This window comes from Hydractinia symbiolongicarpus, chromosome 14, assembly GCF_029227915.1.
Source record: "Hydractinia symbiolongicarpus strain clone_291-10 chromosome 14, HSymV2.1, whole genome shotgun sequence".
Classification (NCBI taxonomy): domain Eukaryota; kingdom Metazoa; phylum Cnidaria; class Hydrozoa; order Anthoathecata; family Hydractiniidae; genus Hydractinia; species Hydractinia symbiolongicarpus.
Window position 1 is genome coordinate 2742943 of NC_079888.1, and position 12589 is coordinate 2755531.

The 12589-nt window shown below is 34.5% G+C and overlaps 1 protein-coding gene across 1 annotated transcript; it reads right to left on the minus strand.

Moving 5' to 3' along the window:
• LOC130625060 (uncharacterized) lies at positions 1-9539 on the minus strand. Its single transcript, XM_057440142.1, has 6 exons — positions 9520-9539; positions 6698-9400; positions 6156-6413; positions 5704-5729; positions 5010-5491; positions 1-4301 (listed from the first exon to the last, which is right to left on the minus strand). Exons 1-6 carry the CDS (start codon positions 9537-9539, stop codon positions 4275-4277), a joined length of 3516 nt encoding a protein of 1171 aa, XP_057296125.1. The 3' UTR covers positions 1-4274.
• Positions 9540-12589: the final 3050 nt, after the last annotated feature.

Sequence of the window (12589 nt, forward strand, 5' to 3'; positions counted from 1 at the left end):
AATTCCTAGCTACCTAGCTAGTTGTTGTTGGTGTGGTTGATGCTAGCTAACAAACATGTCTCGCATCAATAATATCATCAAAACTTTAAAAAACATAAACAAACCTTACAGAAACCTTTCTATACTTCATTTATATACCATGCCCCTTTTTAAATGCTTTTGTAAAGATTTATTTTGAAGGCAAGAGAAGACAAATGCTTAAAAAGGACAGCCATCTTTTTTGCAAACACAATTTCCGTTACTTTGTGCTAGAACTTCATTTAACAAACCACACAAAACTCGCGGCTTTTCACGACAAAGAAGACATATTTTTCGGCAACATCAAAGATTTTTTCGGTAACATCAAAGCAAAATAAGTATATCAACTTTGCCTGTCACAGAGACACGGAACTGGCGTATTATTATATAGACTAGTCGATAAAGACCCGTGGAGAAATCCACTTAGGCAATAGGACATTGAAAATGTTGGTTTGCTGTCGTCAGCATTGCAAATCCAAAAAAAAAAAAAATTGGCGAAATTAAGTTTATTCGTTGCCTGTAACGTGTAGAGGTTGAAACGCTGATCAAAATAATATAGGATCATAACTTTTCTACGAACAACAAAAGACATAAAAGGGTTTTAAAATTTTGCTGACGTCAGCAATGGCCTGTTAAAACGCAAAAAAAATTTTTCAGAAATTTATATCCCTGTTACCTTCATCGTATAGACCTTGAAACGATGATCAAGAAAATGTATAGGATCATATATCTCTGACAAACGGTTGCAGAAATATTAGGGTTTAAAGATTTTTTGATGACGTCATCAACCCGTCTATTCCAAAACGGATTCGGGGACCCAGGTTTGGGAAACTTACCCAAATTGGTCCAAGGTGGTCCCTAGTTACCCACGCGGTGAAAAATCATTGACGTCACCAACTCGTTTCCAAGTTATTTAGCCTCAAAATTTTAGGTGCACTGTAATGGCTTCATTAATTTAATATAGGATATTGACGTTAAAGTGGTGTTATTGACGTCGCGCCGTAATGTCTGAATATTTACCATATTAGACATGCATTTTTCGGCAATATCAAAGGAAAATGAAGATATCCACTTTGCCTGTCACAGAGACACGGAACTGGCGTATTATTATATAGACTAGTCGATAAAGCCCGTGGAAAAATCCACTTAGGCAGGATAACAGAGAAAAACAACCGTCATTTAAATTTTGATGATGTCAGCAGAGACATGTCAGAACACAAAATTTTTTTTTTCAGAAATGTGTATGCCTGTTGCCTTCATCGTATAGATCTTGAAACGCTGATCAAGAAAATGTATAGGATCGTGTACCTGTGACAAACGGATGCAGAGATATTAGGGTTTAAAAGTTTTTTTATGACGTTATTAACCCGTCCATTCCGAAACGGATTTGGTGACCCAGGTTTGGACAACTTACCCAAATTGGTCCCAGGTAGTCCCTAGTTAACCACGCAGGAGATGACGTCAGTTATTTCCACCCGTTTCCAAGTTATTTAGCCTTAGATTTAAAAGTGCAATGTAATGGCTTCACTAATCTTAATTAACTTTCCTTTGACGTCAATACTATTTTATCGGTAAAGTTTGGTAAATTACAGAACAATTTTATAGGCGATGTTTTATAGAATTTGTTAAAGAAAATTTTGAAGAATGTAATCCACTTTGCAAAAGTGACAGACAGACACACGGAACTGGCGTATTATTATATAGATGTACAAAGATATTTTAATTTTCTATAAAATTCGACGCGTTATCACATGAAAATATTTTTTAGTCGCAATAACGCTCTAAAATGAATATTATTACTGTATGTACAAAGATATTTTAATTTTCTATAAAATTTGACGCGTTATCACATGAAAATATATTTTAGTCGCAATAACGCTCTAAAATGAATATTTTTACTGTATGTACAAATATATTTTAATTTTCTATAAAATTCGACGCGTATCACATCAAATTTCCAACAATGTAGGCGTGTATTAGACGACCAAGGCTTTGTTTTGTTTTTTCTAAAGCATATGACAAAAAATAGTAGTTTTAAACATTTTAATATATATAAATTTGCCATAAACAACTTCATCATTTAAATAAAAATTTGGTCATACAAATTTTATCAAGCACAAACCATTGTCCAGTGAAGTTTAAATCATTAGAAATAGAACTCCAAATTTGTTGCACACATTTGCAATTTACATTTTGCATAATACTTGTGTGTTTGTTTCTTTCAACACTTTTTTCGTTTAATCCTTTTTAATTTTAAAAAAAACAAGAGATCTATCTGTTTGGGACTTGTGGCTTAATAAAAATGACAGGCAGCCAGCTACAACATTGGGAATAATATTTGAAAGATTGTTCGTTTTTCATGTCTTTCGCAAAATAGGCAAACATCCCCAATTGGCGAGTCTACTTTGGCAGAGGTGTAGGTAGAGTAAACACAGTTCAAATGCGCTAGCTGCTTCACCACCCGAAAAGATATTCAGTTATTCGCCCGGTAAAATATTGTTCTATATAGCGGTGCGTCCCTTAATCAAACACTTAACACATAGACTAGTTCATATTGAAGGCTAGCTTTATTTGCAACAAATTAGGCGGTTTGATGATAAATTCCTGCTGTGGTCTCTCGAACTTTTTTCAACGCAAGCCCAAGCTCTCTTCTGCCACAGAAGTACACTGGACAACAATTCTAGATAAGATATTTGGCTACCGACTTCTTCTATTCGCGAAAGTTGATGCCTTGAATTTCTAAATATCTAGCCAACACTGGACCACCCTATTATTGTTGTGAAAATTGAAAGGATTTCAGCTCGGTGTGACTTATTAAAAAAGCGTGTACTCTCTTTCCTGTTCGTACAATCTGTATATTAGTGTCGGTATTATGTCTTATCAAAAGGGTTGCGCGTAGCTTCATTTCGGAATTCCCGCATAACCCGATTTTACCACTTTTGTTGTGGTCTGTAGTGAACTAATCACGAACCGTGATTATTATAATTAGCCAATCAAGACGTTTTTTCGAACTTAGACATGCAGATGAGTGTTGCGTTGAGGTCTTATTCATTGCTATCCTAAGTAGCCAAGTTAGCTGTAACAAGATTTTTAAATAATCTTACTTATGCTAAATGCATTTAGGCAGCTACATCTTTTACTGATATACAAACTTTCACAAAATTCGGAAGTTTATTGATTTAATGAGGCAAGAATCTCAATTAACCTTTCCACAATTAAATTTTTAACGACAGGCTTTAGGATTTGTTTTGTTTAAACAAACATTGAATTTTTCAAATTTCAAGAAAATTTATTACGCAAAATTAAATTGCTGACTGTTGTTTGAGCTGGTCGACAGGCTGTCAGTGTCATGATTAATTTTTAAACATTCACAGAAACTTGCTTCTTAAATTCAAAAATGCTGGTCAAATAATTTTTGATATGTCGAGGTCATTTTTTGAAAAACATCTTACACCCGAAATGCTGTCCCGCTGTGAACGTTTCATTGGATGTGTGACATGCTGTATACCTGTTCTGAAGGTATACAGTATGCCACACATCCGCCTGGATGTGTGGCATGGTTTACCTGCACTTAAGCACACAACGCTCACGCTGGGTCACAGTGTTACTTTTCGCTAACCCAGCGCTTTGGCGTCGGGTTTTCTGGTTAGTTTATGTCACATTGTTCCAAAATTTGCTGCCACAAAGTCATAGCATTCTGGACAGGTGAAAAGATTTGGGCCAATAACTTAGTTACCTTATTTTTATTTCAAACTCATTTTTAAAATAAAACGATGAATATCAACGTTATATATAAATATAATGACTAGAAATGTAATATAATAAATATATGCATAGTATAATAATTATTTGTTTATTTTAAGGTCTTGTCATCCTTTCACACTGCAATCTACTTTTCCGTTCTTGAGACAAAATAATCTCGATGCTTTTCTGGAATAAGCTACCATGTGTCGGTGTCCGAAGTAGTTTTGTCATTTGCTTTTCTGACAGGTAGGTGTGTTCATATACTTTGAAAAATAGCACTGGGAACTTCTTTAGCAAATCTTGCGGAGTTATTGAACCTCGCTGTATAGAGATTTTCACATATCAGTGTCCGAAGTGGTTTTGTCATTTGCTTTTCTGACAGGTAGGTGTGTTCATATACTTTGAAAAATAGCAATGAGAATTTCTTTAGCAAATCTTGCGAAGTTATTGAGCCCAGCTCTGTATAAAAATTTCCATGTATCAGTGTCACAAAGGTGATTTCGCCAATCACTTTAAGAACTTAAGGACTTTTGCTTCACCTAAAGAAACAGTGTTGACAATTAGCAATATAGAACAAAAAATTTTGTGAGGCTACTAATTTTTCAGTGATAGAGCAAATTTCGTTGTTTCTTACTTTATGAAACTCTTTTGTTAACTCCTGGTTAACTCGAACATATTTTCCAATCCCTTACATTTTAGAATTAATGAATAATGATTTTTAGACAATGCATAATGTGCAAGTTTTAAAGTACTCTTCCGTAAAAACGATTACAGTTATTTTTTAAAAAGTCTTATAGTTCTTAGGAAATTGAAATTTAAAGAAGGGGTGAAATACAGAAAGGGTACAGTCGCTAAATAAAAACTCATGATACCAGTGTTGACTTCCAGTTTAAAGCAAATTATTCTGAATTTTCCTTCCGGAACTTCTTTTGATGATCAACCATCAAAAAAGTTAGAGTAAAACCAGCTTTCGTCCTACACGTGGATAGCGGTCCAAAACTTACATCATACGTCTCATATTATTCCTGTGCCTGGCAACGATGTTTAAACATTGGTAGGTCCTGCCAAACATTATCAAATATTTGCTTGTACGTGTAAAGTTTTTAAGTTTTAAAAACTAGTCATTAGCCCGTGGAAAAATCCACGGGTTCGCCCGTCGCAGCTAAGCTACCATTTTGCGTGACAGACAGACGGACGGACGGACAAACGTATACGGGCATTATAATATAGATTTGCCTATGACTTACATTGTAATTTTCAATCATTTTTCTAATCTTGCTCCGATTGTGTTGGTTATGCTTCAATCCAGCAACATCATATGCATTTCTTCTATTTTCATCTTCGATACTCGTTGAAATAAGACAACATCGTAGCAACACATCAACACACTCGACGTGACCATACATTGCAGCATAATGTAACGCTGTTCTACTCCTACCATCTTGTGCGTTAGTACATGTCTCATTGTGTTGACAAAGCGCATATAAGGCATTACTGTTACCTGCCATAGCAGCCATATGGTAACTATTTAAACCGAATGTGTCCATAGCCAAGCTGTTACTTCCATTTCTGATGAGAAGATGAACCATCGGCGGGTTGTTATTGTAGATAGCAGATAACATTAATGGTGTGTTACCGTCTTCATCTGTCATATATACAACTTGCGGATACAATGCAACCAAGGTTTCCATTTCGACTACTCTATTATCTTGAATCACTTCCTCGATATCTAAAAAGAACTGTTTTCTGAGAACTTCTATAACACATAACTTTTAGAAAACAATTTAAATCAGTAAGAACGCTCGCCGATTTTTGTTTTTAACTGGAACATTTCTTGTAATGTATGTTAAAACACTATTATTTTTGACGTAACTACGAAACGCGTAAATAGCAACTGTGATGGTGATGGTGATACGAAAATGCATCTAGAAAATCACTCACATGAATAAATACTCGACGTCTTCATGCTAAAACAAAAAAGGATGCAATGAAAAACTCTTTTCCATAACCTGTTTATATGTTATGCTGTCGGCAAGGAATTGTAAAGTTATCAAAAGTTTCGACCTGCCATAAGGTTTTACACAGATTACTTAGAGTATTTTATTCTTTTTTTTATTAAAATATTTCAAATAACTGACAATCATCACCAGAGGAAGTTAAATGTTTACAAATGAGGTTATATATACAATTTACAAGTTCAAAGTAAGATAAGACCACTGTATATATTTTTGTGAATTAATACTTTTACTTTGAACTTCTAAATTGCATATATAACCTCGAATGTAAACATTTAAGTAACTCTGATGATGATTATCAGTCGAAACATTTTGATAATTAAATAAAAAATGAAACATGTCATTTTTTAAAATAAGTTGCCAAGTGAAGCTACATACTGAATATAATCAATTTCACAATCAGAAGAGTCCACGTTGCTAACAGCGGTGACAGAGAATTTGTACTTGCTGTCATGGATTAAGGATTTGAAAATGCAGTAACATTGACGTGTTCTTCCTACTTCTATCCAGACACCACCATCATCACTCCATTTTCGAACAATGTACACGAAACCTTCAGATTTCCAAGTAAGTAAACATTCTCTCTGCCCCGTACCGACGCATCTCAGATCTGTAACTGGAGATGTATTTTCAAGCCTATTAAAGAATAATTTTTGTCAATTATAGAAGTGGAAATTACTATTCAATAAATGAGTGAAAAAGTATAAAATAAAGTCAGATTCATTAGCTTTCGCTAACACTTAGAGTGCATAATAATATTAATAAATTACCAGTTATCCCTAATGATAAATAAAAGTAATAATTAAAAAAAAATATACAAAAATTTTCGTAAAATATCTGTGCATACTGGCTAATGACCATTCATTGACCGTTTGTAAGTCGACTTACGCATAATAAATAATATAAAAAAAATTACTCACATTTTAAAAGCAGTAGCATCGTGTTCATCACTGCCCGTGTCCTCAAAAATAACATTGCGTTGCTTTAGAGTTTTCATACATTCCTTGTATTTCTTACTGGCTACATTGATTCTAAAGTCGCGGTTGTCTTTAGTCAAACATATGGTTTCATCTTTATGTGAAAACGTAACACAATAATTCATTTGCAGAAGGCCTTTTTGTGCGACTTGGCTCAAGAATATGCCCATTGAACGATGTTTTTGCCATTTTTTCTGTACCCAAATTGGTAAACTTCGTTCAATAGCCGTTGGAGCTTCTTCATAAGATATTCCAATTAAAATTAGATCACAATGGCTTCTGTTCATGCATTCAAGCGTTAAATGTTTCAGTCTACAAGCAGATGGTTCGATACAAACTACAACTTGATCAGCTTCATCCCCACGGGAGCCGGTATAATCTGTCAGCCTTAACATGCAACGTTTTTGCAAAGGAGAGATTACAACATTCTCGTCTGCATCTTTTAATTGCCATCCTGAATATTCAATGTAGTCGATAAAATTAATGTCCATCAACTTGAGGGCGTTCTTCATAACAAAATAATGAAGAGGCGTGTTGCAAATAACTAATTTGCTCATGTTTTCCTTGAAGAAAGATTCACCAATGATGATCGATAATTTTGTTATCATTTCGTGGAAATGTGATGGTGAATGGACAGAGAATGTAAGGCATGTTGGCATATTTCCAATTATATTGTGTCCAACGGAAATTGTTTCGGGGTATGCATATTGCGTGACAGTTTTTGTACTTTTATCAACGGGCATTGATGATACGCTTGCTGAAACTACATCTATATCTTTTGGGATATGAAAATTAAATCTATTGATGTTGCTTGAACTCTTTTTAAGCACATTTTTATGCAAGTTGGTCATACCAGACATTGTATCTGAACCAACAAAATCTAATCTTGCAGGCACAATAACTTCTCTTCTTCCTTGAGTAGCATTTAAAGGAGATTTTGAAGCATTAACAGAATAATCATCATAGTCATTCACTGCAATTTTTGGTTGATAAAACACAGTCTTTTCTTCTCCTATCATTTTTTCAACGGCATTTGTCAGTTGAAATATCCTCTGCGTAGTTCTCATGCATCTTGTAAGTTCAAATATTTCCATACCAGTTGCTTTAAATTGATAATTACCGTGAGGCTTCTCGGTCCTTTTCGAAACATATGTTCGATTCTTACTTAATGAATGCGGCAGTATGGTAATACAGGCCTCCTCCAATTTAGCCATTTTGAGTACACTATTTAGTTTCCTTGCTTCAAAGAGATTAAGCTGCTCTGCATCATATTCATCCACAAAGACATGTATAACCGTTCCAGGATAGTTATGAAGTAATTCCAAGATGAGTTGCGCCAGAGATGGTATCGCTGTCAATTTCAGGTGTTCCGACAAGTCTTTTACGTTAAAAACATAGATCACTGATAATTCATTTTTTGGAAGTGTCTCCACAAACTTTCTCACATCATGAACCATCAAACTATTGGCGTCCCAATACACATAGAAAATGCTTGTTTTCTTTTCAGCAGATTCGTTGAGGTGTTCCATTTGATATAAAGCGATCAAAGATTTCCCACTACCAAACCCTCCCAATATGATCTTCTTTCTTTTATCACTATGCAGCACTTTGAGTTGCTCAACGTTAAGCATAAGTGAGCGTACTTGTTCAGCTGGTTGTGCTTTGAATGCAGGAACGTAGCGTCGAATGGATGTCCTTGTAGCCATAAAACCAAATATGTTTCCCAATACTTTCAGAAATGTCACCTTCTCAGCGTTCCACTTATTTCCATTGTAATTAAGATTTTCTAAAATCATTTTAAACCGTTTGATTAAGCTATTCACATTCCGCAATACTTCTCCATCCAATAGATGACATTTATTACACATTAAAAGTGAAGTAGACTTTTCCAAATTTGGCGCTGCGATAACGTTCACAAAAGCCGTGTTTTCATCTTTAATTATCTTTTTATTAATAAAAATTAAGGATTTGATGTCGTTTTCCCCACGCTCAATCTCGCTGATAACGTCGTCATATTTAGTAGCATCAGTGTATCTAACATTGAAGAAAACAAGTGGCGTCGGGTAAACGATTAATATTCTTTTCTCGTGATTTTCGAGCTTGCCAATGGACTGTCTTAAATTTTCATCACAGTTTAAGAACATCAAGTGTTCCTTAGTATTGTAACCAGTCAAGATTCCAACCTTTTCCAGAAACGCTTTCTTGAATAAAAATGCCAGCTCTGATATTTTGCATCCTCTTCTATATGGGGGAATCTGTATCGTTTCTCTTATATGACTCATGCTCCCTAGACCAAAGTATGTAATTATGTATTTCCAGCAAAGCTGATGCCATTCCTCAAGTGACCGGCTCATAATATGATTTCCGCCATTAACAATATACTTCACCATACATTCTATTTCTTTGAGCTGTTTCAATGTTTCCATAAAATCTATCATGCTGTCATATCCGTGTGTTAAAACTGTTACTTCTCCGCCGCTATCATTTGATGAGGTATGCAAATGAGGAACGTCTAAAATGAAGTACACTGTGATTAAAGTATGCTTCTGAAACACTGCTCTAATTAATCTTGCCAGAGAGATTATTAGTCTTGTTTTCTTTCCTGGAACTAAAATTAGTCGAATTACCCAAACTGAGCCAACCCACCTTTTTCGAAACGAATGGCTTGATAATATTATCAAAATAATTCACACCCTAGTATTTTCTTAGGTGTTTGTCCATAACACACAATCTTATACATATTATTTTAATCAAGTTGACCAAACCTTTGGTAAGGACGAATCATTGATTATGATATGAAAAGTTTTTAAAATTAACGTTTTTTGTCATTTTATTGTAGGTCTAAGTTGGGTTTTCCACTGCGCTTGAGGCTAGTTCGTCAATGATTAACACTAGCCAGGTGACTTGACATCGCACGCTGGATACAAAAAGGGTGCAATTTTGTCTACATATTAAGTTGCTAAAATGTGTATAAGTCAAACACTTAGCGTACTTATCTAAAAGATTGATAAAAAGATCTATTTAGCCACACTGCTAATATAGTCTTGATTGATCGCACCTAATTTGTGAAAACCAAAAGACCAATAACTGGAGTAGAATTACAGTTATCGACTTGCCTGTTATTGCCTGCTTTTACGCCAATGTGAAGGAAGTTAACGCACAAAAAAAATTGGTGTTAGCTATGCTTCCTAAGTTTCATAACTTAAGCATTCCAAAGGCGGTGATAAGACTTGCAAAAGAACATAATAGATTTTGACGAAATAACAAGTAAATAGGTACAATTAACCTAAAGTTAACTTTAATTAAAATGTGCAAATGTGTGTATGCTAAGAATATTTTAGTCCAAATAAGCTTTAATTACCTTTTTAGATCGTCCACAAAACGATATGAATAAAGTTAATGCCCTACATTATAAACAAACCAAACTCAATTCATTGTGTCTATTGTTTTGTAAAAAATATCAGAGCTGAGGAACTTTGTGTGTCCATGGGGATGTCAATAACACAGTAAATAATGCAGACAGCATCAGAAAAGAATATAGCAGTAGGAAACGACATAATGGAGCACGCAACGAATAAAAAAATACCGGAGTAAAATTTCTAAAGTATACGATTTCTAAGCACATTCGAAACGAAACCTGTCTTATCTTCCAAAAGGAGCTGTTGGTAAACTATTCATTGTCGAACTTAACAAACTGTTTAATAAATTTTCAAAATCACTTAATTGGGTTGCCTGTTAACAAGAGTGATGATCCTCCCATCCCTCTTGTTCCAGAAGACATCAAAGAAATGTCTAATATCATCTTTATTTTGGACAGTAGCTATTTTTTTTATTCTCCAAGATAGCGTTTTTGTTTTGAACAATTTCTTCATGTTGTGATTGTATTCTGGCCTTGTTTATTGATACTTGAAAGTGTTTCAAATCTTCCAAACTACCGGAGTTCAATCCTTAACAATATTAATATCATATCCAAGAAATGTAAGTCATCAGAAATGAAAAAAAGATTTATAACAAAGAATTAAATTATAAGAGAAGAGAGACATTGATGCATTGCTTGATGACGCCAAGAATTATAAAAAACCTAAAAATTCAAATAAGGAAACGAACACTGAAGAATTAGCTAGAACGTTTGTTTAAGTAATGCTAGATGGAACAATAAATTCTGCTATCCATTTTTTAATGAGGACGAAAATTAAGGACTGTTCCAATTGTCAGACGCTGTCATAAAAAAATCTGAAACTAAAACACCCCGACGCTAGTTCTGTTAATGATATCTTCATATCTTACGGTTCAAACCGCCATTAACATTGTTTTGAAAGGCATAAGGGCAGAGCTTATCAGAAAATGTGGTTTGAAAAAAGAGCTGCCATGGCCCAATATCTGGAGAAAAATAACAAATAATACAACTATGGAATGCAGCTACGCACACATACTTTAGAAAATCCAGAAATCATGAAAACACTATTTAACTGTCAGCTAATCCCTATAGACAAATGTCATGGTGTACAACCAATTAGCGTAGCCTTCGCAGAATCATCACCAGTTGTTAAGCGAACTCGATTCCAGTTCTCAATTAGCACTTTATGTTCGATGAGCGTTATCACTTCGCGTTACTATGTTGTACTTTGTTTACTTAATGCGATCTATTAAGCAAACTCGATGCCAGTTGTTAACTAGCACTTTATGTTCGATCAGAGTTATTAAGTCGCACTAGGAGTTATTGTTTTGCAATTTATTTGCTTGAGGCGAGTTATTAAAATAACTCGATGCCAGTTGTTAAGTAGCACTTTATTTTCAATGCGCGTTATTATGTCGCACTTCAAGTTATTATGTTGCACTTTGTTTACTTGATGCGAGTTATTAGGCGAACTCATTGTCAGTTGTTAACTAGCACTTCATGTTCGATGTCAGTTATCACTTCGAGTTATTATGTTGCACTTTGTTTACTTGAGGCGAGTTATTAAGTGAACTCATTGTCAGTTGTTAACTAGCACTTTATGTTCGATGTCAGTTATCACTTCGAGTTATTATGTTGCACTTTGTTTACTTGAGGCGAGTTATTAAGTGAACTCATTGTCAGTTGTTAACTAGCACTTCATGTTCGATGTCAGTTATCATTTCGAGTTATTATGTTGCACTTTGTTCACTTGATGTGAGTTATTAAGTGAACTCATTGTCAGTTGTTAACTAGCACTTTATGTTCGATGTCAGTTATCACTTCGAGTTATTATGTTGCACTTTGTTTACTTGAGGCGAGTTATTAAGTGAACTCATTGTCAGTTGTTAACTAGCACTTTATGTTTGATGTGCGTTATCACTTCGAGTTATTATGTTGCACTTTGTTTATTTGATGCGAGTTATTAAGTGAACTCATTGTCAGTTGTTAACTAGCACTTTATGTTTGATGTCAGTTATCACATCGAGTTATTATGTTGCACTTTGTTTATTTGAAGCGAGTTATTAAGTGAACTCATTGTCAGTTGTTAACTAGCACTTTTTGTTCGATGTCAGTTATCACTTCGAGTTATTATGTTGCACTTTGTTTACTTGAGGCGAGTTATTAAGTGAACTCATTGTCAGTTGTTAACTAGCACTTTATGTTTGATGTGCGTTATCACATCGAGTTATTATGTTGCACTTTGTTTACTCGATGTGAGTTATTAAGTGAACTCATTGTCAGTTGTTAACTAGCACTTCATGTTCGATGTCAGTTATCACTTCGAGTTATTATGTTGCACTTTGTTCACTTGATGTGAGTTATTAAGCGAACTCATTGTCAGTTGTTAACTAGCACTTTATGTTTGATGTGTGTTATCACTTCGAGTTTGTTGCACT